This window comes from Podarcis gaigeae (assembly GCF_964106915.1).
Source record: "Podarcis gaigeae genome assembly, chromosome: 1".
Lineage (NCBI taxonomy): Eukaryota > Metazoa > Chordata > Lepidosauria > Squamata > Lacertidae > Podarcis > Podarcis gaigeae.
The window spans coordinates 81,075,120-81,101,979 of NC_139678.1; the positions used below are offsets into that span (position 1 = coordinate 81,075,120).

Here is a 26,860-nt window from a genome sequence, read left to right on the forward strand (position 1 = left end):
TGATGACCAGTGTGGTCAAAGTATAAAGGAAGGGATGCTGTTTCTCTGTCTAAAGGGCAAGTGCGACTCAGAAAAACAAGGAGGCAATCACTCGCCACTTGAAGGATTCAGTTCTTTTTATACAGAGTCCGATCATTGGTCCATCTAGCTTAGTATTGTCCACTTGGACTGACTGCAGATCTCTTGGGTTTCAGAGAGCCTTACCTGGAGATGCTGGGATTGAACCTGGGATCTTGTACATGCAAAGCAGATGCTCTACCCCTGAGCTATGGGCCTGTCCTATTTCCTAGACCAGCTGTAAGGCATCAGATTGGTGAAGACTGCTTTAAATTGCAGCCTTCCCTTAATGGGGCATTGCTGGAGAAAGGGACAAGCAACTTTACTACTCATTGCCACTGTTTGAAAAAATAAAAGGATTATGTAAGTTCTATGGCACAGGAGCACTCGGACTCTAATAATGGCTATGCACACATTCCCATTTACCGTACTCTGCATTCAGTGTGCTCTCACCATTGGTTTGGGAAGTAGTGTACAAAAGACATTAGCCACAATCTGCTCTTTCTCCTTTCTTTTCTACGTAATTACATTTTTGTGTGTCCCCATCGTACCTACCGCAAGCCAGCTTCAATCCAACTTGTGGAAAAGAAAAGGACCTTGCTGTGTTTTAAGTCAGTAATGTGTACACAGCCTATGTAGGAAACATAAAAATAAAAAATTTGCAAGTCCACAAAATTGCGTGGCCATGATGGATGGAAATGGAGTTGCTCATTACCCACAGTGCCATGGTGTTACCAGGGACACTTGTTCAATCATGCAACACGTGGCATTTGCAAATCACAGGTGAGCTGCCAGCAGGGAGGAAAATCATGCTTGCCCTACGATGTTATTAGAATGCTTGGGGAAATGTGATAGTTCAACGAGTCTGGATTCTGTGCGGCAGCTGTGCAATTACTTGAGTCAACACCATGAAAGACACCCATATTGTGACCAGGCCTCCTGCCACGCTAAGTGATCGCTGCTCCATGCATTTGGAATGTGGGTTGACCCAAGTCCCACCCTTGTTTACTTCCACCACTTGGTGAGAATCTGCCTAATTTTGGACAGTTCTCTCTGCTGAGGGAAGCCCGCTACTGTTAGCACAATAATAGCTTTGAGATGTATCATCTGCGATGGGGCCCATCTTAACAGCTTTGATCAGCTCTACTCCAAAATTGTGAATGATTGTTACGCCACTTAGCCTAGATGAGAAGATAAGCGGGGGTTGTGTAAGTGTGTGTGCATCCACAGGTATGTACTTGTGTTGCTAGCTAATCTCAAAGTTGGGGGGGGCACATAGCAAATAGTAACATTTTGGTCGAATTCTGAGACACCTGTTTTGTTTTAGGACGCAAGTGAAAATGCAAAATGACGGGAACCTAAGGCCTTTTGCCCTGTATTATTATTATTTTGCTTTTGCTTTGCAGCGCCTCCTTTCTGGGACAGCTCTCCTCCCCCCCCCCAATTTATCACAAGTGGCACCTCTCCGACATTCGCCATTTGACACACATGCCTGGCGTTGTCTTGCCCCCTCCTCAAATCCCCAGCCCGCCTTTGGATCTGGCTTGGAACACTTTATCTCCTTCAGCTCCTCTTTGGTGCAGTTGGGAAAGCAGCCCAGAGAGAGAGGGGAGGGGTGGGCGATTCTTGAGCCTTGCCAGATGTGGAAAAGGAGACTCCTACAAGGGGGGTGATGGTGGTGGTGAGAGGGGGGGGGTAAGCCTCTTCCCAGTCAAACAACAGAGCTGCTGTTTTAGGAATGCTGGATCCTCCCTCCTCATCTCCTCTTGAGGTGCCCCTGCCCCTGAGAGGAGGGGGGAGGCACACACACACACACACACACACACACACACACAAGCACACAGAGTTTTTTCCAGTCTGTACACATGGGGTGGGGGGGGGGAGCTGAGCAATCTGAGCCTGGCTGTGGGGAGGAGGAGTCTGCTCCCAATGCTGCCCCCAGCCTGAGATCATTGATCCCAGCTCCCCTCCCTCTGCCCAGAAGGAGCCCCCAGCCTCATCCTTGGTTGGGGAGGAGAGTCCAGGCAGTTGCCATGCTGTAGTAGAGAGGGGCCTGTGGGGGGAAAAGGAAAGAGCTCTCTTGAAGGGAGCATCTCTGAGGAACTGGGACAGAGACGCCTGTCATGTTCGCGGAGCTGCTCTTCCAGGCTGCCTGTGTCTCTGTGTTCCTTCAAGGGGCGCAGGGGAGACTCTACACAGGAAGGAGGAAACTTGCCAACTTCGCCGTGGAGAGGTACCCACCCCCCATACCCATCTCTGTACAGGGGCAGCCAAGTCCCAGACCTCCACACACACACATACGCACACCAAAACACATACAGCTACCTCCTGGAGCTTGGCTGCGGGACCTGGAGACCCCCCCTGATCTGGGCCCAAGAGGGGGTTGTTTGTTTGTATCATGTGTAGAGAGACAGCGATTCCTGCCTGAAGGAGTATTTTGCTTCCCTCAAGGTGCCCATCACCTCTTTCTTACCTATTTTTGTTCTCTTCTGAAGGCTGCAGTGCAGTTGATCTGCCCCCTTCATACTTTTGCCCCCATCATCTATAAAATTCATGATGTGCCTGAATAGAAGCATAATTCCACGAATTTACTTCTGAACAAAGTTCAGCTTGCACAACCAATGAAGTTGGGATGAAAGGTCGACTGACTGAGGGACTGCATGGATAGGGCAACGGTGTGCCCAAAGTCCTAGTTTGTCTTTTCTTTTTCTTTCAAATGTGGGCTGGTATATATTCTGCGCACCATCACTGACTGACCACCTCTCGGCAGTTGCAGCTTTGCATGCCTGGGAAACCCGGAGTGGCAGGCAAAACTGGAATGTGTACTTGTGGGGAACAATTTAGAGAGACAACCTGCATCAGTACAGATGAGAGAAAGGTGCTGGGGGTGGAAAGTACCCAACCATGTGCAGAGTGATTGTGTGTCTTAGCCCAGAAGGCTGTATACACACTGTTCCTTTAAAGCACATTTGAAGCACATTCTTTCCCTCAAAGAATTCTGGGCACTGTAATTTACCCTCCACAGAGTTACTATGTCCAGCACCCCCCCCAAACTACAGTGCCAAGAGTTCTTCGAGAGGGGAGGATGTGCTTTGAATGTGCTACCACTGTATAGTGTATATGTTTATCATTACGTTCAGAGTGGTTTCTGTACCTGTGTTTCCACATATCCTGGGCACAGCTTTCTCTCTATGGGTTCATTCAGGCTTCCTTTTGTGTCTAGGTACAAGTCTGAGTGATGTTCATGTTTTTGCCCAGGCACTTTCCCAGGGAAAGCCCACATTTTAGAACTGAATCTAAGCAAATGGCAATTTGGTTCTTCCACGGACAAAAGAAAACCGCTCAGAAACAGAGCTTTAAAGTGTGGACCTGCACAAAAGGAAGTGTGGCTGAGACCTATGTGCCATTGTTCCATCTACTCCTTTCCTTCCCATGTACTTATTCTGGACACTGTGGTTTGTTAAGCATTGCTGGGTATTGTAACTCTGTGAGGGGTAAACTACAACACAACAGTGCCTGGAATCCTTTGATCACCACATATTTAAAGCACATTGCTTCCCTTACCTTTGTTGCTAAGGGTCCTGGGAACTGTAGCTCTGTGAGGGGTAAAACTACAGTTCCCAGGATTCTGGGATGTGACCACTGGCAGCCTGAGCATACTGCTAATCTTAGCCCTCCATAAGCAGGAGGCATGTGTCTCAGTCCTCAAAACAGTGCAGCTTGGAGAGTTACTTTTCACTCCTGGAAATGTCTCAGTCCGTCTCTTTCCTATTCCTAGACGTCGCATCGGACCACATGTTTGCCTCTCTGGTTTTGGAAGCGGATGCTGCCCTGGGTGGATACCATCTCCAGGCAGCGGACAGTGCACCATGCGTAAGTACCTGGAGTTCTTTGGAAGACATCAGCTCTGTATTGTTGCTAAATCTCATTAGTGAACTGAAGAATCTGAATATTGGAAGATTCAAGGCAAGACAAATCAAATTGCTTCTTCACACGGTGTACAATTAAACAATGGAATTTGCTCCCACAAAATGTGATGATAGCCACCAAATTAGGGCTCATCCATACTCCTGTTTGTGCCACAATTTCTAGGCACAGGTGTGAAAGTGCCCCCCCCCCATCCTGCTGTTTCCCTGGAAAAACCTACTGTTTACAGCTGAATCCATGGGAAATCTGATTGACATTTGTTCCAATGTAGCGGTAAACAGCGGGGGGGGGGGGGGGGAGGGGTTCTGAGGAAAGTGGCCGGACAAAAAAAAGAATACTTTTGACTCCTTGCATAGAAATTGTGGCACGAATAGGAGTGTGCCCTTGGTGGTGTTTAGAAAGGAATTAGACAAATTCATGGAGGATAAGACTTACTAGCCTCGATGGCTATGTTCTGGAAGCATGGCTATGCTCTTTTGGAGGCAGTACGCTTCCGAGTACCAGTTGCTGGGAATCACAAGTGGAGAGAGTACCATTGCACTCAGGTTCTCTTTGTGGGCTTCCCACAAATACCTTGGTTGACCACTGTGGGGACAGCATGCCTGACTAGATGGGCCCTGAACCAGCAGGGCTCTTCTTAGGTTGTCAGTTTAGTATCAGATACTAGGCGTACAGCTTTTTAATTAGTTTCAGCAGTCCATTCACTCATGCAGTTTTGTGAACTGAGGTGGGCTGTGGGGGGATAAGGCAGCTCAGTCATAATTTCCAGCACTTCAGCAAACTAGGAACATAGGAAGCCACTTGATACCAAATCACACTAATGGTCTACCTACACTAGCAGACAATGGCCCACCAAGATTTCAGACAGGAGTCTCTCCAGCCCTACCTGGCTGGAGATGCCAAGAATTGAAACGGGGTCATTCTGCAGGCCAAGCAGATGCTCTTATACCCAAGTTATAGCCTTCCTAGGATTGTTTAGGGGAGGCCACCACTGTTAAGGTGTTGTATAAAACCAATATTAAGTCTGTCCTATAGATGTGCTGCAACGGTCAAAACACTTTCAGGGTCGGTCACATAGCATCATGCACAGTGCTGCACACCTCTACACAGTAGACGTTTCTAGTGTACATGCTGTCGCAGCACCCCATCTTGCAAAGGTTGATTTCCCTAGTCTAGCAGCGCTGGCCTCTAGTGCTGTGCCAATGTGGCGTCCTGCTGCATTTGCTCATAGCGGTGGTGCTCCCTGGCTTAGCTGCTTATTTGCTCGCATGACGACACGTAAGGTCCAGCTGCTGGGTCCTTAGCGGGTTACTACCAGCTGCTCTCATTCATTTCTGGCATCTGGCAATTGGAGATGAGAACATGCTACTCACTAATCGTTTTTGTTAGATGTCACTGTTGGCAAGTGCTGCCAAGTCCAGCCCTAAAAGGAGGTGGTGGGGGCTTCTCTTACCTCCTGCAGAGCAGGCAGCAAGGCTGATGTCACAATGCCCATGCAGACAGCATGGAAGGAAAAGAGATCATTTTTTTGTCACAGGGTGAGGGGATGGGGTGGTGTTTGATAGAAGTCACCCAAATGGCAGCTGGGATTTTCATGCAACAATGAATACAGACAGCTAGACTGGGCAACTCCTGAATGGGCTGGGAGTTGTAGTTCTGTAAAGGAATCAGTGGGCTCTACCCGAGCATTTTCAGTATGCTCGCAAAACCACAGGTGGCAAGCAAGGAGCTAGGATAGTTGCATTAGTTTAAAACTGGCAAATGGCGGTAGCCTGGAAATGCCTATGGAATAAAAAGATGATGTTTTATTTTTAAATAGGGCAGTGAATGCTTCAATCCTGTCCTCACTTCCATACCATTGCATACAGTGGGAATTCTTTTTGCATAAATACACACAGGATTTTATTAATGATATTTCTTCTAGATACAGGGGGCGTCATTAACATCCCATTTCTTGGCAGCAAACATTCGTTGTAGTACCTACTGATTAGATTGTGGGTTTTTTTTAATGATCAAATGAAGGTGCTTTCACACTACCTGTTTATGGAGCATTCATCCTGATTTGTTTGTAGGGAGAATAGAATGTGCTGGCTGCATAATGAGAATTAATTATTATTTCTTTGCAGGGTGGCTAGATGATGTTGCCTCCAAGCGTTATCCCACATTTTCTACCCCAAAATAGCCACTGCCTGGAAGCATCTTAGTGCCTTCTCCCCATCTAACTCATTCATTTATCTTTAAAGTTCTTCCAAAAAATCCCTTTCCTTACCTGTAATTCTGCTCTGATCTATTGCTAGATCTCTTAACTGGGCTCCTTCCTGCTTGGCATGAGAGTGGTTCTCTTCTACTGCACTGTGGTGGGGTAGAGTGGTGGTGGGATTAAGATCCTAATTTTTTGTCTTTGTTAACTGGTGCTTTCTTGGACCTTCTCGCAGCGCTTTGTTCCTTTGGCTGTGGAAGTGGCTTCTGCATTGCTCCCAATGTCTGTTCCTGCAGGGATGGAGGGCAGGGCATTACATGCCAAGGTAAGGAGAACTTTGTGGGATGATGCCAGTGATTCAGTTTGCTATGTGGACTCCTGTGAGGGCTGACTGGGAATGTGCAAATCTGTCAGTTTTGGTTTCTCTGTTTCCCATTCTTCCCATCTTCATTTCTCCTTATTTCCACGTCAGCTCGCGATTATTTTTTTAAAAAAGAAGTTTTTTTATTATTATTTATTATTTATTAAATTTATATACTGCCCTTCATCCACAGATCTCAGGGCGATTCACAACATAAAATTACAATGTAAAACCCACAAAATACATAGTAAAAATAACAACATTGGAACTTCATTAGAAGTTCCAATGAAAATTCATCAGCACTTTGATGATGATTTCTCCTAATATACACCTGTTTTGTAAGTTAAACACGGTTTTACTTTCAAACTCTTCCAAGGTCAGATTCATGTGCTTTTCCATAAAGCATTCAGAAAAAAGTTGCACAGGTAGTAAAACTTAGCCTAGTTACATAAAGTGGTGAAAGTCCCTATTGGTATAGGAATTCAAGAGTGGCTAATGAGAACTGTGTGGCTGAGCTGGAGCAAGCAGCTCACGCCTCTTCCCATGTTGAGCTTCTCAGGTGGACTGGATGGGAACATTAGGCTTGATTACCTATTTCCCCCCAAGATAAGGGAAGTGACATAGCTAAACCTGGCAGGACAGCTTACTCTATGCACCTTCATGCATTAATTAGACTTTGGTTATGAGATGAGTTATCCCACAGCTAATTAGAAGCCTAATTGGAATGGGGGGGGGCATGTTGAAGAGTCACATCTGTGAAGGGAAGGATTCTGTGCCCGCCCCCCCAAATTGGGCTTTGGAAAAACCAAAATAAAATCTTGCCTATCCAACTTTACCTTCCAAAAATATCACTGCCCCTCAATCTGATTTGAGGGGGAAAGCAAGGAAAGTGAATGTGTGCATGATTATGGTTGTGGTGTGTGTCTCTGGATTGCAAATGAGCCCACAGGCCAAAGAAGGCTAGCAGCCCTCACTCTATTCAGCCCAATGGGTCTACACCAGCAGAAGCTCCCCCTCTCCTTTGCCCAGATCCAGCCTTTAAACATTTTAATGGACCGAGCTAATTACTAAAATTCCCCTCCTTTCTGGGCATATAAAGCAAGACTTTTGCTGCGAAGGCTTAGTGAAATATCCTTCAAATGTATCTGAGAGTTGGTTGCTTTTAAGGGAAATCAGTTCATGTTATTATTACCTATATTAAGAGCAACACTTAATCAGAACAAGGCTTTTGAAAACATGTTGTAACATTCTGGATGATTTTCAGTTTATGTAATCGTAGGTTTTGCAACAATGGCCATGCAAAGTTTATGATGTTCTTATGTTTTTTGTATGCTGTAGTAGAAGGCAGTGACTTATTGGTCAAGCAGTGCTTTATTCCACCCCCACCCCCAATAACAACAAACCTATCAACGGTGCTGCCTCCTTGCTCATACTGGGTGCTGGAGCTTCTGGGGCAAGCAATCCTCCTCCAGCATTCTGGACAGCCATTGTGGGTTTTCTGAACCCTGCAAGGGCCTCTGACCCTTTCCCTGTAAGAGGCATCCCCCTCAAAGTATCTGACTTGTGCCCTTCTCACTGTACCTTCAGTGATGCCCTGCCTGGTCCTCCCTTGCTTGCCCTCTTCCACTTCTTTTAGGGCACCTTTGCCTGTTATTTGCCTGTGATTATATAGCCGTTGGCAAGAGTTGTTGCTTGGTAAAGTCATAAATTTCCTGTTGGCATCCTGTTTTCTCTGGCAAGAGACAATAAAGTTCTTCCTGATTGATGTGTGTCTTCTCTAAGGCTGCTTATACACCATGTTTTCATAGCACATGTTTCCTCCCAAAAAATTCTGGGAAGGGTAGTTTACCCATCACAAAGCTACAGTTCTCAACAGCCTTAACAAACCTTAGTTCCCAGGATTTTTTGGGTGGGGGAAAGTGCATTGAATGTGCTTTATGATGTGCAGCAGCCTAAGCCTGCCACGGCACCTGCCTTTTTTCTTGCCTGCTCTTCTTTCACATTCTGCTCTTCGTGAAACAAAAGCCCATGAACTGGGGTTGTGCTCATCTCTGCTTCTGTTGCAAAAGTGCGGCCTTTGGTTAATTTGCTCCTAGTCACCAACTCCAGCATCCTTGGTCAGCTGCTAGGGTCCCAGGGCCCCAACAAGGCCTACTGCTGCACCAACACCAGCCTGCTAGGTCTCTCTTCCCAGGCAGTGTGGAGCCGCCATTTTGACTTCCCACAATGCCTCCAAGATAGTGTCACTCTAGGTCATTTTGGGAAGTGCCTGCTGCTGCACACTATGACGTAAATCAGAAGTGGCCTGCCAAGAAGACCCTCTTACACCTTAGAACAAGCCCTGCTATCTATCAGTAGGGAGACCCCTGCAATGAAGTCAGTTGGATGTTCATTCACAGATAGACTTTGGGGCAGATATCCAGGGCCACACTTAGCAGAATGGGCAGGGGGACACCTTGAGGTTGTCATCTGTTGTGCACACAACAAGTGTTTAAGTCCAGAGTCTACAGTTATCTAAATGTAACACTGAAATTGCCTACCTGCATCTCCCACGCCCCTACCTAATGGTCAGGGTTCCTTCCTACCTAATGGTCAGGGTTCCTTCTTGCTTTCTAACCCTCTTTCAGTGAAAGCATGAAATTTCTCCTCTCTGTCTTTTCAGACGTTCCTGGTGCCTGTGGAGAGTATGGCTGTGACCTTGCTTGCAATCACGGAGGTTGTCAGGAGGTGGCGCGGGTGTGTCCGTTGGGGTTTTCCATGACTGAGACAGCCAATGGTGTACGCTGTGCAGGTGAGCTGGAAGAGAGGTGTCTTTCTTACATGGAACCAGCAGGGCCTGAAGCCCCTACTCCCAGGGAGATAAGGAGCTTCCTGACTGTGGGCTCTTAGTGCTACTCAGTCATTGCTCTTCCACAGTAAGCTGCACACAGAATTGCAACTGACTTTGGCAGGTGTACCGCTTCTTGAATGTACACTTTTACATTCATTGACACATGGGAATGTTTCCCCCCACAGACATTGATGAGTGCCTGAGTGCCTCCTGTGAGGGACTTTGTGTGAACACAGAAGGTGGCTTTGTATGTGAATGTGGCCCAGGAATGCAACTCTCTGCTGACAGACACAGCTGTCAAGGTGAGTGTGATTGGGAATATAGGAGGGGAGAGGGATGGAGCTGGAATATTTTTAGGGAAGATGTCAAAGATGGGTTTATTTTTGTGGGGCAAACGATATCGACATTCACATCCTCCATTTTGCTCCTAGATACTGATGAGTGCCTAGCAACACCTTGTCAGCACCACTGCAAGAACAGCATGGGCAGCTATCGATGTTCCTGTCATTCCGGCTTCTACCTGCATGGCAACCAGCACTCCTGTGTGGGTAGGTGTCCCTACTTCTGTTGTACAACCTAGCAGAGGAAGGGCTGTAGCTCACTGGCAGAGTATCTGCTTTGCATGCAGAAGATCCCAGTTCAGTACCCAGCATCTCCAGATAAGACTGAGAAAGATCCTTGTCTGAAAGCCTGAAGAGTCACAACCCATTGGTGTCTAGACAATACTGAACTAGATGGAAGAATGGTTTGATTAAATATAAGGCTGCTTCCTGTGTTCTAGAGGTAGGTTACCTCCCTTTGCCAGATACACTAACCCAGCCTGGCTTTTTCCAGATAAAACCTCCTGCTGCCTCCAGATTAAAAAAATATTTAGTTTGTTAGTTTATTTTATATCTGCCCATCCACTCCCAGTGCCCCGAAGAGACTCTAAGTTGCCCCCTCCCTGGTCATCACATTGATAATTTGATGGGAGTGATGTGAGGGAGCAGTAACCATCAGCTGAGGAGGGAGGCTGTGTGTCCTTGTGTGTGTCTCTGTGTTTGCAATCCTCTGGCCAAATACACTTTGCATCAAAGGGGCCTCAAGGCTGGTCCGAGCCCAGCTTTGACCGTGTGGTAATGCACCAGGTCCCTTGCTGTGCGATCCCTTTTCTGACCTTGTATGGCTAAGCAACAGGAATGCTTGTAGAGCCACAAGCTTGAGCCCAACCCAGCCCTGAAGTAAGTGCTGCATCTGGTGCAGATGTGAATGAATGCCGGCGACTCAGTGAGAAGCGAACCTGCCAGCACTCCTGTCACAACACGCTCGGGAGTTTCATATGCAGCTGTCGCCCAGGCTACCGGCTCAGTGTGGACAGAGTGTCCTGTGAAGGTAAAGACCATTTCCATCTTTCCATCCTTCGTCATCTGGGTTGAGTTGCGTTGTTTATGTTGAGTGATGTCACAGGCACTGTCCAATAGACACTAGCAGCCGCAATGTGGACTGCCCTCACTGCTCAGGCGGTGGAGTGGAGACTGAGTTGCTCATTTCCAGAAAGAAAATATTACCCTTGGACTGCTGAGAAAACAGCTGCTCACAAGCACACCCAAAGTGCTACCTAGAATAAAGAAATGATTCTTTGCACCACAGGAACAACAATTGTGCACTTCTTGTGATATAAATGGGTTGTCTAGAAAGAGACCATGAGGGATATGCATTCAGCTGCTTGGGAAATGCTTAGGAATACATGTGAGGTACGTCAGGGAGGAGACAGAAGCATGAGGGCCGAGATGGACATTCAAAACTTATGACTCTTCTGTGGTTAAAAAGCTTCACTCTCAAATGGACTTCAACTCTCTTTGCCTATTACTATTACAGTACCTGTTTTTCTGTGGCCAAATGATGTGAGGGTGAGTGTGTACCTGCCACAGTAGCTATAAATATATGAGTGGCTCAGGTGGGGAGCTCCTAAGTGTGCTGGAAAATGCCTTTAATTTTTGATGTGCACCTTTTGGGGATTTTTGAACCTGGCTTTTCTCCCTCCCTCTTTTCCCTGCAACCCAGGTTTTCCGAAGACCAGCCTGGCCCCGTCTCCCATCTTGCAGTCTCTCCAGCACCCGCCAACTCTCCTGCGCCTTTCTCCAGATTCGGTGGCTCCTGCCGTGCCCCCCAGGGGCTCTGCTCCATCCCGAGCACCCGCTCCCCACATGGCACTCGGGACCCCGCCTTCTCCCCGTCTCCTCCCCACTCTCCCTGTACTCCCTCCTGCAGCTTCTCCCACCCCTTCATTCCCTCCACCCAGTCCCTCCCTTGGTGCACCCATCTTGCTAAAGACCGCCAGGCCCTCCAGGATGGAGAGCCCACTGCCGCCATTGCTGCTGCGGGAGGAGATGACGACGCTCCTTCCCACAAGTCCTTCTGCTCCAGGGGTTTCCTCCACAGCCCTGCCTTCTGCCTGCTGGCGTGGAGGGACTTTTCATAAGAATGGCAGCCACTGGGTGGAGCCAGGGTGCCTGAACTGCTCCTGTGAGGTGTGTGGTATGTCCTGGGTTCCTAGCTTTCTCCCGCCCTGCCCCTGCGTCAAATGTGCAGCCACCTTTACAGTGACTGTCTTTTCCTTTTGTAGGGCGGGCAAGTGCTGTGTGGAGCAGTGATGTGTGAGGTTGCCTGCTCCCACCCAGTTCCTCCAATGGAGGGGGAGTGCTGTCCTAGCTGCACAGGTGAGAGAAGCGCCCTCAAGATTAAGACTGCATTGATGGGACTGGTTGTGGTACATGGGCCTTCCCTACACCTAAATTGGGGACTTTGTCACTATATATTCCACTGTATGCCTCAACCCTCTGAGTTTACCAAGGACAGTCCCTGTTTTCTGGAAGCCGTCCCTGGTTTAAACCACCGGTATCTCTTATTTTGTCCAAATTTTGCCTCTTTGGAGTGGCATGTTAAAGTTTCGTTAGCCCAAATTTTATTTTTCATCCCGTTCCCCAGGTTTTCTAGAAGCTATTCTTACTTATTTGTTGATTTTCCCACAAAAGGGGCTCAAAGCAAATTTCAGAGTGGAAAGTGGATGCACCTTTTCCCCTTTCCCAGACAAATGTGAATGCACACACACAAGGACATTGAGTTAAAACCACACCATACATTTAAAACATCCCCCGAAGAGTCCTGGGAACTACAAGGGTGCTAGAAATTGCAGCTCTGTGAGGGGTAAATTACAGCTCCCTTGATTTTTCTGGAGGAAACCTTGTGTTTTAAATGCATGGTGTGGATGTGACCTTGGTATGGGGGTTTTTATACCCAAAAATATAAAAGAGGAGGGGTACAAACCTATCCTTACTTTCATCTGTGAAATACTGGAGATTATGTGTCAATCGGCCAAACCCTTTTAAAAGTGGCTACATATGTAAGCCAATGAGTGTTTCCTAATCTGGAGTGGCAAAATGAGATGGGACTCACAGAAGGCTCTTCTCTCTCTCTCTTTTTAAATATTTATTAGCATTTTCAATAATAAAACAAAAACAAAAATAAACATACAAAAATACCAAACTTAAAAACGATTAAAAACACATAAAATTTCAATTGCTTATTTTCTTTTACCTTATTTCTCATACCTCCTCACACCTCCCCTTCTTGTATTCCAATTTAAATTGTTAGCTCAGCAAATCCTTATTACTTATTTCTCAACTTTAACTTAATAATTTATTTTAACATATTATTATTTTACTTTTTCTCTTTAATCCATTTCCTCAATTTATTTCTGCTAACCTTATTTTAATTTAATTTAGTTCATTTTAAAAAGCAGTTTTGCCTTATCCGAACTTAAACATCAATACTTATACATCAATACTCATTCTTAAAACATTTTTCTAAGATTGACCAATATTCCCTTCCATGAATTTCCCAATTTTCATACAAATAACAAAACAGAATAGAAACAGAACAAATTATAATTATGTCCCCTTTGGATTCCCAAACTCCACCCCCCTTTCCCGGTTTCAGTCCCCAACAAGTGTCCATCAGTCTCAAGCTACTATCATCCTGGAGATCTCACATCTGAGGCTCTTAATTCTCTCTCAGTACCTCTCTGCCGGTCTTTTTGATAGTCCTTAATACTGAACACCAAATCTCGGAGAGGCTCCGGCCCAACAGGATCCATGTTTCTTCCAGCCAGACCTCCATACTTAAAAGTGGAGCCTATGGGGTACTCCAAATCTTGTTTCTTACTCCTTTCAAGTCCAAATGTCCCCAAAGCTCCGACTTCCACCTTAATCAAATTTGTAATTCTTAGGTCTTCAGATCTCCACATAAGGAGATCTTTCCATTTTTCAATCTCCAATTCAGGCCGGACTTTCCACATCAAGTTTTTATCTTCCTTTGTTGCCATCATGTCAGGCCTCAAGCTCTCCTTTAACATCTGCAAAATTACAGCTCCTCCTTCTTTTTCTTCAAAGACAACATATATCTCCTTCTCCAAATTCTCAAAGCTCTCAAGTTTCTCTGTTTGCCCAGTTGAATAGGCTTCCTGATTCAAATCCTTATCAAACTCAATGATGTTATTTACCGTTAAGTCCAGAGTTGTAACATTTGTAGCCAAAACATCAATTTGGCCTTGTATCTTTCCCAAGAGAACAAATGCTCTGTCCAATTCAGCCTGGATTTTCCCTCCTCCAGCCATTCTTGTAATGTCTCAAAACCCGCTCTAGAAGGATTTTGGTTCCTTGATATTCCTTTCAGCTCAAATCCAAAAGTCAAGTTAGTTTGTATCAGCTCTTCCTTATTTTCAAATTCTAACAAGTATAACCAGCAGAAACAACAAAAACAAAGTTCTCTTTTTCCGTCTTGACAGCTAATTTGACAGCTGTCAAACTCTTCGATACCTCATCAACAGGCTCTCTCGCAGGGCACTCCCGGGTCCGGGGGGGTGACACTTCAGCTCCCAAAATTAGTTCTTTATCCTCCAGTAAGATTTCTTATACTGCCAAACCGTGAAATTAAAATCTTTGACCAAAAAAAAGGGGGGGGGAAAGAGTTCTCTTGACCCTAGTTAGCAGGTCCTTTGCTTTAAATTATTTACAAAGTGGGGAGGCGGACTTCCTGTTTAAGCCTTCCCCGATCGTGCCTAATTCATAAAATTTTTCTTTAAAAATCCAATTTCCGTACTACTCACGGGTTGTTACTTTACAGTCCGATTGCTCACAAGAAGAAGTCAGCGCTCTCCGACAATGGCAGTGCGGCTTCACTCCACAGAAGGAGCAGTCGACTCTCAGCACCGTGCCGCTCACCCCATCCCTGTTCCTTCGCAGCTTGGGGGGGGGGGCGCAAATGGTGCCCGCCGAGTCACCATGCTCACAGGCTTCACCGCCTGTGATTTTTAAGGGTCCCCGCGTCGCCGCAGCGGCAAGACCCGATCCCGCGGAGCCGATTCCCTCCGGAGCTCAGAGGGAATCCGCCATTAGTCGCTCGCGCTAACCCGAAAGTCCCAGAAGGCTCTTCTCCCCTCTGAGGAGAAATTTCACATTCCTGTCTCCTGCAGGCTGTTTCTATTATGGGACCACCAGAGCTGAGGGGGATGTCTTTTCTCTTTCTGAGGAGAACTGCACAATCTGCGTCTGCCTGGTGAGTATCACAGAGTCCACAGGTGCCAGGGAAGGTGTGTGCGTATCTCTCAGGTTAGCTCACCTTCTTGCTTTGAAATGGGCATATTCATCACTTTGTTTGCTACCATTGCTAACCCACCCTTCATGTGTTGAGCTTCGCGTAATGGTCCTTGCCCTTGCTATGGCATATGAGAATGTCTCAGTTGTGCAGACAACTAGTGACCCAGAAAGCTTTGTGTAGGGCTATCTGAGGGGGCCATTGAGTTATTTTACTCCAGGGGAGGAATAGCCACCTGATTCCTGTGTGTGGCATGTGATCTGCAACTGATTTTACCCGTGACCTTGGCTGAGGGCTCTCTTCTTGATTCCAGGGAGGCAACGTATCCTGTATCTCTCCAGAATGTGCACCCACTCCATGCCCCAGTTCTCTTCAGACCGACTGCTGTCCCTGCCAGCCAGGTAGATAGCTTGCAACATCCTACTTGATGCTCACTCACAAAGCAGACAGGGCCTGAGGGGCACCCTGGGCACTCTCCTCTCCACAGAGAAAAGTGTGGTTTCCTAGGCCGAACGAAGGGTAGTAGAAATGGTGTGAGATCAACTCTTCCAAAGGCCTGGCCTAGACAAACAGGCCACCCTACGTGTAAGGCGCTTGGAACACATATTGAGAAAAATGTTATTATTCTGGGGTAAAGCTGTCTTTGGAACAGCGCTTCACTCTGCTGAGGGAGTGGGTGGCACTGCTGAATGCTCCCTCACAGGGATTATCAAGAAAGTCTTGCCCAAAAGCCGGACGAGCATTTTCTGGGGGTTTGGGCATTACTAAAATCCAAGGGTAAAACCAACCACCCAACCCGAGCCAGGAGATCTTAGGCTATATTCCAAGATATCCTGATGAGCAAGAGTTGAAGTACCATTCTCTGCTTCTGGGGGCCTCAGGCAAAATAAGCCAAATTACGCAGCAGGGAATGTGAAGATCCAAGGCACGCTGAAATTAAGAGGTTTTAGTAATAATAACCAAAATAGCAGTATTGCATGAAACCCATTACCAAGCGGGAGAAACAGGAAAGGAAGATACTGTTAGAAATAAAGGCCCATTGGGGAAGTCACAAAACAAAAACAATAAAGCTAGCTAACTTAGTCTAATACATTACTAAAATGAATCCATGATCCTATGCAGAGATGTAATATAGGTGTCAGTCAGGAAGGTGAGGCAAAACTTACAAGACATAGGGGTAACTTTATACTCTTTTGCTTAGTAACCATCCTGAATCTTCCCATCCCACTGGAAGTCATTTAAGGCTGTAGTTTTCTAGAACCGGGAATCCAGGGTGTACATGTGACTTCACAGCTGTGGAATTTCCCCCAATTACTGAAACCCTGATACAGGCAAGATAACACAAGTCCAATTAATGAGAGTGCTAGCAATTAGCGGGGGGTGCGGTGGGGGAATGCTTTCTCATGTTCTTATCATTTTACCCGGAAGTTTGAGTTTCTATTGAACCAAAGTTTATGAACAGGGAAAATACAAGCCCCCTGCCACAATATATTGACAAAGATGAAAATCACATTTAAAGCACATGGCTTTCCCCAGAGAATCCTGAAAACTGTAGCTTGCCTCTCACAGAGCTGCAAGCGACAAGCTTTGAGAGCATTAGGCAAGAGCCTTTCTCCCTGACATTGAGTTTTCTATGTGCAAGGAAGCTTTGATATGGGGGAGCCTGCAACTATGTGGTTCTCCCTGTGCAATGCCACACGTCCTGAGGAAACAAAAACTTACCTCTCAAGATTACTGACCAGGAGGGACAGCAAAGGACTTACTTATCTGAAACACTTCTTTGCTGCCTTTCTGTTTTAAAAACTTCCCAAGACTGTTCACAGGAACTCAGCAGAAATAATAATTAGTGCAGCAACACTTCTAAGCTTGGTGCTCAACCATCATCAAAGTGGAAGAGCAACTAACACAGCAAAACCACCAGCATAAAAGTTGAGCATATAAAAAGGACCTAGATCAGGCACAGGCAAACTCGGCCCTCCAGCTGTTTTGGGACTACAACTCCCATCATCCCTAGCTAACAGGACCAGTGGTCAGGGATGATGGGAGTTGTAGTCCCAAAACATCTGGAGGGCCGAGTTTGCCTATGCCTATCCTAGATGAACGAATGAAAGGCCTTTTTACCTGGCTCCTAAAAGTAATTTCATGTGGCACCAGGAGAGCCTCACTGAGAGGGGGCATTCCATAAATGGGGCACTGCAGCTGAAGAGAAACCTTACTAACGCTCTTTTCCAGTAGATCTGCCAGAGAATCACTGACATACTCTTGCCTTCCTTTGTAGCTGAGTGCCATTTCCGTGGCCAGACCTACCCAGAGGGGGCTGAGTTCAGCCTGGATGGTGATGACTGTACCACCTGTGTGTGCAGGGTAGGTGTTGGCCTAGGCCTCCCTCCATGCTCCTGATCTGAGAGGATTTGCTAGCCATGTCACTCACCATTAGGTGTGTTTGTTGTTCTCTGGAGTACTGGTGATTCTCAGTCACAGTCTCTGGACTCCTTGTAAAATCTCTTCACCTGTTAGACAGAACACAAAACGTCCCCCCCGCTGCGCTGACTTTACATGTCAATTCAGTTGGGAACATGGGAATCTGCCTGATACTGAGTCCGAACCTTGGTCCACCCAGCTCTATACTGCCTGCTCTGACTGACAGCGGCTCTCCGGGGTTTCAGGGAGGACCTTTTCCTAGCCCTACCTGGAGACAGCAGGAATTGAACCTGGGGCCTTCTGCATGCAAGGGAGATGCTCTGCTACCAAGCTACAGGCTTTCTCGAAGATCTTTGCATGTTTTATGTTGCCCATTGCTTAGCACAGGCCAAGGCTTGGAGTAGCTTTCAGTATAACAAGAGTCATTTTAAACTGCCTTTGTTGCAAACCTTAGTAACACTAGGCAAGGATACTCTTGCTGATGGCCCTTGGGCCCTCTATAAGAAAGGTCTGCAGGGGCATAGTAGAAGATGGTGGTGGGCTTTGTGAAGCCCTGGCGTTGCAGGACCCGATTCCCTTGTTTTGCAAATTTCAGTAAGGAAGAGTTTGTGAACCTCCTATCTTTATCTTTGTAATTACTGTGGGTAACATGTGCCCTCACGTCCTTCCTCAGCAAGGTGAAGTTGAGTGCTCCTTCACTCCTTGTCCCACGCTGGACTGTCCCCGAGATGATTGGCTGTTGGCCCCAGGGCAGTGCTGCTTCACCTGCCGAAAGGCTGCACCCATGACAGGTAAGGAGATCTCAATGGCTGGGGCGTGTTGTTGTGGCATGAGGATGTATATAATTGTAGGCAATGGGTTATCAGATAGGTTTGCCCATGGTACACGGCTTCTGGTGAGCTAAGCATCTTTGTGCTGTACTGTCCCACCATCACACACACCTTGTTTTCCTCTCGTCAAGGTCCCCACTCTGTGCTCACAGCTGCTTCCTTTCATTGTTCCCCTTTTCTTGGCCAGGTTGCTTTGTGGATGACAACGGAGTTGAATTTCCAATTGGACAGATCTGGTCACCGGGTGATCCCTGTGAGTTATGCATCTGCCAGGTGAATGATAACCTGCTCTACTTCATTCAGTTTCAACTTCCCAATCTCCTATTGCAAAAACCATGGTAGTCCTTTGCTGCTGCTGCTGCCCCCACCTTAGCTGAGCCAGGACTAGGAGAATCCAATTGACACTTGGAACAATGTACTGTAGTTCTAACCCCAGTCTCTGTTTGCCTGTGTATGCTGGGATCCTAAGGGGTATAGTTGTGTTCTTGTTGTATGTCACAAAAATTATGAAATTTAGCCTTTGATCTCTTCTGACTGTTTAGGAGGCCAGAAGTGCCTTTTATTTCTTAAATAAGTGTGTTCACAGTCCTTAGACAATAAGTGTCACTGAACCCACTGATTTGTATAAGCTGCCATGTGGACCCTTTTTTGGGAAGGGGGGGAGTAGTGGCAGAGAAATGTTTTAAATGAATTAACCTTCACCAGTGATCCTGTGCCTTCCTTCTTGCCATCGCCTCAACCTGTGATCTCTCTGCCTGCCCTATCTTCCCTAGTGCTACTTGCTGACCTGCTGTGATGTCAGAGTGGATCTAGGCAGGCAGAGGTATTATCCTGGCTTCTGTGATTACAATATAATTAGCCAAAGTGATGTCAGAGCAGTTAGTCTATTGAGTGTTAATGGGACTTCAGGCATTGAATTCTAGGATTATAAACAACCTTTGTAGGATGAAACTGTAAAATTATTGCTTACATACCATGGGCTTTCAGGTGTCAAATGTAAAGCAGTTGAACACTTCTGGAACCTTTTATGAAAACTGACACAGGGACAGAAAATATGTGCTCCTTCGAAGACAGATACCTCTAGGAAATTCAAGTCTCTTCTGGGGTGATATCGATCTATCTGCCTGCAACAGTCCAGCTGTTTGTGCTGTGGGTTTCTGTGAAGTTCTTTTCTGTTGCAGGCAGATGGCTCAGTGAGCTGTAAGAGGACAGAGTGTTTGGAGACATGTCCTCACCCAATCCGGATCCCTGGGCAGTGCTGTCCAGATTGTTCAGCAGGTAAATTCCATCTTCTCAGACAGCTGTTCCCTTCTCAGGGAAATCAGAACACCAGAATCCACAGCCAGAAAACAACTTTTGCTGTTGTTGCTAACTTGCCTGCTTTTCCTTATATTACGTTGCTTATTCTAATTGCAGAATACACATCAGCATAGAGAGCAACTGCAAAACAGTGGGGTCAAAATGCAAGAAGTACAGTCTGTGACAAATATCTTGTCATATATAATGCTTCTTACAGTGCATGTTCATTTGACCCCAAATGTTTTCATATAGAGAAAGAACTGAAAACAGCAGGGCAACAATCTGGAGCAAGGGGGTGGGGTTGTATCTGAAGGCTCCTTGCTTGTTTTGGAACCCTAATTTCCCAGGGATATTAAATGTATGGCAAGTCACCAAAGAAAGAACAAAAGACAAGTTTTGCTGGATGAGGCCAAAGACCCATCTAATCCAGCATCCTGTTCTCACAGTGGCTAACTGGATACCTGTGGGAAGCCCACAAGCGTACTATGCTCCATGAATTGACTTCCATGATTTGGCTGGGAATGGGAATGCAAAGATTGTGTTCTTGTCCCCACTGACCCTCATGTGTTTACCTAACCATAAATCTAATGTCTGAAGAAGACTGCTGCTGTTTGTTGCTGTTTGCATATGTAAGGCCCCATCCACACCATGCATTTAAAGCATCACCACACCACTTTAAAAATGCATGGCTTTATGTCAAGAATCCTAGGAAATGTAGTTTGTTAAGGGTTCTGGGAGTTGTTAGGAGACACCCCCCTCCCCCCCCCTATTCCCTTCACAGATCCACACTTTCCAAAGTGGTTCAATCCCAATAACTCTCAACCCTCTTAACAAACTACAGCTCTCAGGATTCTTTCTGTTAAAAGCTGAATAATGGTGTTTTAAATGTATAGTGTAGATGGGGCCTTGGCTGAAAAAGAGTGATTGTTAAGAGTCATGACCCACATTGCCCTATTATATTTTTTATTTTATTTATTAGATTTATATACCACCCTTTGTCAAAAGATCCCAGGGCAGTTCACAAGATAAAAGAATGAGATAAAAGCAGGTTGTTGACGTGACCCAAGTTGACAAACTAAGCGTCTTTTTCTTTTTTTCTTGACTGAAGGCTGCACCTATGCAGGAAGGGTCTTTTACAACAATGAGACATTCCCCTCTGTCTTGGACCCCTGCCTAAGCTGCATTTGTTTGGTAAGTTCTCTGTTTTCCGCTCCCAGCCTATAAGGAGTGTTCTGTCCTAGTAACAGGTCCTACAGAGCAAGCTTGGGAAACCCGTGACCCTGCCAATGTCACTGGACTACAATTTCCACCACCCCTTACCACTGGCCATGCTGGCTGGGGCTGATGAGAGCTGCAGTCCAATAACAAGGCTACAGTGTTCCCGTGCCTGCTCCAGAGCAAGCAAAAATACAGCAACAAACAGCAGCCCTCTTCAAGGCATCAGCGCTCTAAAATGCAAAGGGAGGCCTCCACAGATGCAAAAGGCTCATTGCTTCAGACTGTCACCTCCCACAAGTCAGCAGGCAAGTGAGATGGCAACAGGAGAGGTGGAGGTAATGCTCTCACCTGCACTGCTTTTGCACACAGGTTTACTTAACTGTAAATGTAAAGCCCAAAGAAGGCTAAAGTCTTATCTGGGATTGTATAAGGCAGCTTCCCCAGAAAATTAGGCTGTGTATACACTGTATTCCTCTAAAGCGTAATTGAAACACATTATCTCAAAGAATTAAGGGCGCTGTCGTTCGTTATGAATTGCTGGGAAATTTAACAGAATTCTCTGAAGGAAATCGTTTTTCAAATGTGCTTTAAAAGTTATAGTGTGTATGCAACCCTAGGCTGCAATCCTATGCCTGCTTATCTGGGAATATAAACCCCAGTTGAACTGAGTAGGGCTTACTTCTGAGGAGACATTTAAAGGGCTGCACTATTAATTTGGAAGGATGTCATGTGTTTATGATATAGAATGTTATATGACTGAAGTTGTTATTAATTTCTTTAATGCATTGGCAGTAAAGATGCTGTCTTTATTGAAATGAATTTGAAAAGCTGATATTGTGTTATTGAGATAATTTGAGATGTTCACCGAATTTGTTTTTTAAAAAAACAAAAGCAGAATCTTTCTGCTCCCCCAACCCAACTGCTGCCCAGGCAAGCAACAGGGCTCTGGATGCAGCAGTGCCTCCAACACCAATGGTGGAGGAAGGGGGTGCGGTGGGTGCGTCCCGGGTGTCATCACTGTGGGGGGTGTGTGTGACAAAATGACAAAAATATGAGTTTTTTTAAAAAAATTGGGCTCAGGAAACTTTTTAGTTCAGTCAACAAATGCAATGAAATGCAGGTGGCACTGGGCGCCACACCACGGGGGCCGGCACTTACCCAGGGCCTGCAGCGTGCCTGAGCCACGCATCTCTCCTGGGCGTGGCAGCTAGAGTGCCTGCAGACTTGGCGCTGCCTGAAACGGCAGCGTGGAGCTTGCATCTGCCCACTGCTTCTCCCTCAGCCACCCTACAGCTGAGGGGGAGGCGGTGGAGAGGCTCCACGCAACTTGCCCTGCCCCCATGGGTTCGTCCCACCCCCGGCTGCAGGACGTGATTGCCGCACAGGGCACCCGAGCAGCTAGCTACGCTGCTGGCTGCCACAGCCAAGAAGTTGAATTGATCTGTAAAAGGACCAGATAAACAAGTAATAATAAATGCCAAGGGTTATATAATATGCTCTGTATCCTGAAACAGATTGGCTGGGAGGTTTGAAATGAAAGGCAAGGCTCTCTATATTTCTCTGCCATTTAATGCAGGATTTCTCTCTCTCTTCTCTCTCTCTCTCTCTCTCTCTCTGTGTGTGTGTGTGTTTGTGTGTGTGTGTTTGTGTGTGTGTTTTCTTACAGCTAGGCTCTGTGGCATGTTCTCCTGTGGACTGTGTTGTCTTTTGTACATATCCTTTCCACCCAGAAGGAGAGTGCTGTCCAGTTTGTCATGGTAAGCATTATGATCTTAGGGCTTTTCCAGATAATAATTTAAAAATTGTTTGTTGTTTTTTTTAAAAAAATGAGGGCTAGTTGTGCAATATAGAATCCCTACTAAAACTGAAAATGATATATCAGTCATTAGAATGGTTTTATAGTATTCAGATCAATAGCTGATGGTTTGTTGTCCCATTGCCTTCTAAATTGCCTGGGAATTCATTTATATAAGTTAACTTGTACATTGCAACTGTGCAGCATTAAGTAGCTAGAACATTCCAGATTTTTGTGATAGTCGCGGTTTAGTGCTAGAGGAAGTAACTGTCCTACTTATGTGTGTGAATACCAACATTCTAATATGTCTGGTTTCTTGTCTCTCTAATCAGACTAGGTGCAATGTCTCTATGGCTAAAATTATATCTGTTGTGCTATTCTCCTTTTGTAGACTGCAATTACAAAGGGAGGAAAGTGGTGAATGGACACGTCTTTGTACCAGAAGGTGAACCCTGCATTCATTGTACTTGTCAGGTGAGTTGTGAGCCTCTTGGGGGTGGGGGGATCCTGGGATGGTTTGCAGTTCAAAAGGGTTACACTTCCACTCCCATACTGTTCTCTTGCTCTTCCCATTGTTCTCTATTAATGCTATTATTATTAGCAGGCCTGGGAATAAAGTTTGGGGGTGTTGAACTGCTGGGCTCCATTAAGGAGATCAGATGGCCTTTAGCAAGACAGCAACCTAGAAAAAGAAAAAAAATGAATGTTCTTTATCTAGAACCCCAAAGCTTGAAAGTATTGTTTTACCTTCTTGGGGAAAAGGTTTTTTCTTTCTTTCCTTCCTGTCTCCTCCTCATTCCCTTGCCAGAAGCATCCACTTACTGTTTTAAACTAACCACAGTTTCTTGTGACACCTGAGCTTGGAACTGTGATTTGTTTAAACCAGAAGCTGATCCTAACATATTTTCACTAACCATTGTTTAATCAACATAACAGTTATCCAAGTTATGATGTCACAGGGAACTGTGGTTAGTTTAAAGCCTTCCTCTGATATGTGAAAGGGGAGGGAACCATGCAAACAAAGGCTCACTGCAACTCATTGATGTGCCGATTGCTAAGATGCCTGATTCATTCATCCACTGTCACATGGCTGAAGCTGTTACATCAGCCTCCAGCAGAGGAGGGAAACGAAAGGATGCTTGAGCAGCTGAGAGACCAGCAAGTTTTGACTCCTCCCTTTGAGCTTTTCCAACTCAGCTGGTCATCAGAAAAAAGTTGTGCTTGAGTGTGTGCATCTCCTCCTTCATCCCAATCCACTTTTTTGTGGTGTGTCTTTTTAGATTGTAAGCCTGTGGGCAGGGTTTGTATTGTTTATAGTGATCTGTAAGCTGCTCTGGGAGAAGGTTTTGGCGTTGAGTGGGTTAAAACCCCTTTCAATAAATAAACAGGAAGAAGCCATGATTTCCAGTTTTTGTCTGAACCAGTTCAACCTCTCCTCTGTTGCTTTGTGTCCCTCAGCTTGGAGAGGTGAGTTGTGAGAAGAGGCCCTGCCTAGGCACCTGTGCGGAGCCCTTTGGCCCCCCTACACATTGCTGCCCCGACTGCCATGGTAATGAAGTTCCAGGTAGGGGTGCTCATCATACCTGCATTGGGTCTGCCATGTGATTTTGTGTTGTGATATAAATTCAGCATTGTCAAATCTCACAGCAGAGAAAATTCTTTCACATTTTGGAAAGAATGCATGTGGGGGTGGTGGCAAACTGGGCCTTTGACCCGGGTGAAATAAAGCCTAGTTCACCTCTGGTGGAGGAAGTGAGGGAAGCTGAGAAGCTAATTCTCCTAATTCCTGGCTGTCTCTTAAATTAATTCCCACCAACCCCAAATTTTTAATCATGTAAATTGTCTCAAAGCTGTCAAGTTTATTGCAATGTGCTTCCAAAGGAAGCAGAGTGTTAGTTGTTCCCAGGTTCTCTCAGAATCAAGAAAGCTCAGAAATTTGCCACCATAGTGTGTGTGTGTGTGTGTGTGTGTGTTTGCATCTCATGGTGTGGTGCAGAATGTGCATTTGTGTTTATGTGCACCTATGGCCCTTGTAGTTCAGAATTTGTGGTCAGTAACCTAGGCCAAAAGCTGAGAGTTTACTGGAATGATTCAGGGCAAGCAGTGCTCAGCCTAGTCTGTGCTTGTTTCACAACAGATGATGTGGCTTCGCTGGAGAAGAGCCTAGCCAATTCTCACTTGGAAGATGGAGAATCAAAGGCAGGCTTGCAAACCCTCCAGAGGCGTTCCATGGACCCAATGTCTGAGAGGAACTGCAGCCTCTGCACTCCCATTCCCACACCTGCTTCGCTTGGTCCTGATGTTCATCTTGCGGCAAGTAATGCAAGTGCTTGGGAGATTGTGCCAACGAGGCCAATGGCACCAGAGAATGTTGATCTCCATCATACCAGACCAGGAGGTCTCATCAAGCTGCGTTTCAATTGGCCACCAAGTGCCAAACCCCCTTCTTTTCGACTAGGCCAATCTGTGACTCCTCAGATAAGATCAGGGTCTCCTTTGCCACTTGCAAATAGGCCAGGAAACCTCAGGCCTTCTCCCACCAGGCCAAGCTCTCTTGGCTCTCTGTTGACTCATCCTCGGCTCCTTTTCCTCATCACAAGGACTGCTGGGACTCCTGCACCCTCCAATGCAGTTCCTGCCTCCACTCCGCTAACGGTAGCTAACCTCACAGAGTCCACCACCACCTCCTTTCAGCCTTCAGATACCCACAGCCTTCCTCTGTCACCTCCAACAGAAACACTTTCCCCTTCATCCAGCCACAGTCCAGACTCTCCTCGGGAACTTCAAGATGGCAGACAAGATGGCCCCCACACAACAGGTTCACCCATGGACCAGCAAACTTGGGGGAGCAGCCTTGCATTGCCCCCTGGTAGTGAGAATAACCTCCGTGGCACTGCTCCCTAGCTTGAAGGAAAGACCAGGCCTGTTTTTGAACATGAGGAACATAACCACTTTTAACCTCATAGGTGTAGAAGAGGATCTACCAAAAAAACACACACGTTGCCACTAGTGGTGTGAGGTGGCCCTGCTGCTACTTACCATTGGCAGGATCTACGTTCTCTTTTCTTGAGAGCAGGTCTAATTAGCAGGGGTAGTTATTCAGCCCTAGCTACTGTTGAGATGACAAGGCCTGTTTGTGCTCTTACCTAACCAATGTCTCCTTGGCTGTGGAGCAACATGGGATAATCACCCTCCTTCCCCCCCCTTTTTTTGCAATATCAGTATAAAGATTCCAGCACAGCCTTCTGCCCCTTCAGAAGACAAATATATATATATGGTAGGACCAAGGACATTTTCTAATTTCACCTCTTCTGCTGTGTTGCAGTACTGGCCTGCTGCCAGCAAGGGAAGGAATCCCTTGCTTAGTAAATGTTCTCATACCAGGTCTAGCACAGGTATCCTGTTGCTGTTTTTGGACTTATACGAGAATGTCAGTCTTCAGGGATGATAATTTTAAAGGAAAGTTGGCTAGTTTCCATTTCTGGCTTTCATACCAGATCTACTATTGTGTAAGGAGTTCTGAAATTCAGATTACAGTACACAGGAGCTAGATTTATGCAAACACCAAAAACAGACGTTTTGTGGTAGCTAGGTAGCTAAATGTAAACATGTCCCCCCCCCCCCCCGCAATTGATAGGTAAATTTGCATTTTGAAATTTAAATTTCAACATGAATTTCATTTTCTTTGCTGAAGCATGCTACTTGCTAGCCTCCCTGAAAGTGGTTTGGTCCTTTTCGATTTGTTTTAGGCTTTGACGGTGTTTACAACCAACTCCTGAAACTGGTGGCAGGACAGATTTTGTTTAACTACCTCAGAGAGGTGTCTAATAAGGATGCATCTGTACTGGTCATTTGAAACCAGACTAGTTGCTGTGGCTTCCCTCTACCCCGAACTCCGGGGACTGTAATTTTGTGAGGTTGCTAAGAATTCTCTCTTGGTCCCATTATGAAACAGCACTTCTTAAAACTCAATGCTTAGGAATCATGGATGTCAATTATTTTTGGAACATAGTTTGGTAGTTTGGAAAGTAGCTTGTAGCGTGTCCAGTGTAAATCTAATCTCTACAGTCCAGACTTCAGTCTGTATTACTGGTTCTTCTACCTCCCATCAGGCAGCTGGAGATGGATGCATTTTTAACTGAGGCTGTGCATTCTGAATTGCTGGCTTCACATTATGGTGAATGTTTCCAATGTGGGGGGTGGGAGTGGGCAGTGGCGGGGGAATAAGAGTTTGTTTTAAAAAAATCAACGCTTGTGTCAAATAAATTTAACCTGTGTTTCTTCAAAA

General features: G+C 46.0%; 1 protein-coding gene across 4 annotated transcripts; it reads left to right on the top strand.

The window, feature by feature from the left end:
- The first annotated feature begins 1,952 nt into the window (after window positions 1–1,952).
- On the top strand, window positions 1,953–26,860 carry VWCE (von Willebrand factor C and EGF domains). 4 transcript variants are annotated; one of them, XM_083699228.1, is made up of 20 exons: window positions 1,953–2,290; window positions 3,836–3,930; window positions 6,420–6,509; window positions 9,208–9,336; window positions 9,561–9,677; window positions 9,807–9,923; window positions 10,618–10,746; window positions 11,419–11,885; window positions 11,981–12,074; window positions 14,888–14,970; window positions 15,323–15,410; window positions 17,288–17,373; window positions 18,104–18,221; window positions 18,448–18,533; window positions 19,442–19,538; window positions 20,668–20,750; window positions 22,444–22,534; window positions 22,964–23,046; window positions 24,031–24,136; window positions 24,710–26,860. In XM_083699228.1, exons 1-20 carry the CDS (start codon window positions 2,181–2,183, stop codon window positions 25,474–25,476), a joined length of 3,036 nt encoding a protein of 1,011 aa, XP_083555354.1. In that variant the 5' UTR covers window positions 1,953–2,180; the 3' UTR covers window positions 25,477–26,860. The 4 variants fall into 4 exon arrangements, with proteins under 4 accessions (XP_083555354.1, XP_083555355.1, XP_083555356.1 ...); XM_083699229.1 differs by having other exon boundaries at window positions 18,448–18,513; window positions 19,446–19,538; XM_083699231.1 differs by having other exon boundaries at window positions 1,954–2,290; window positions 3,316–3,930.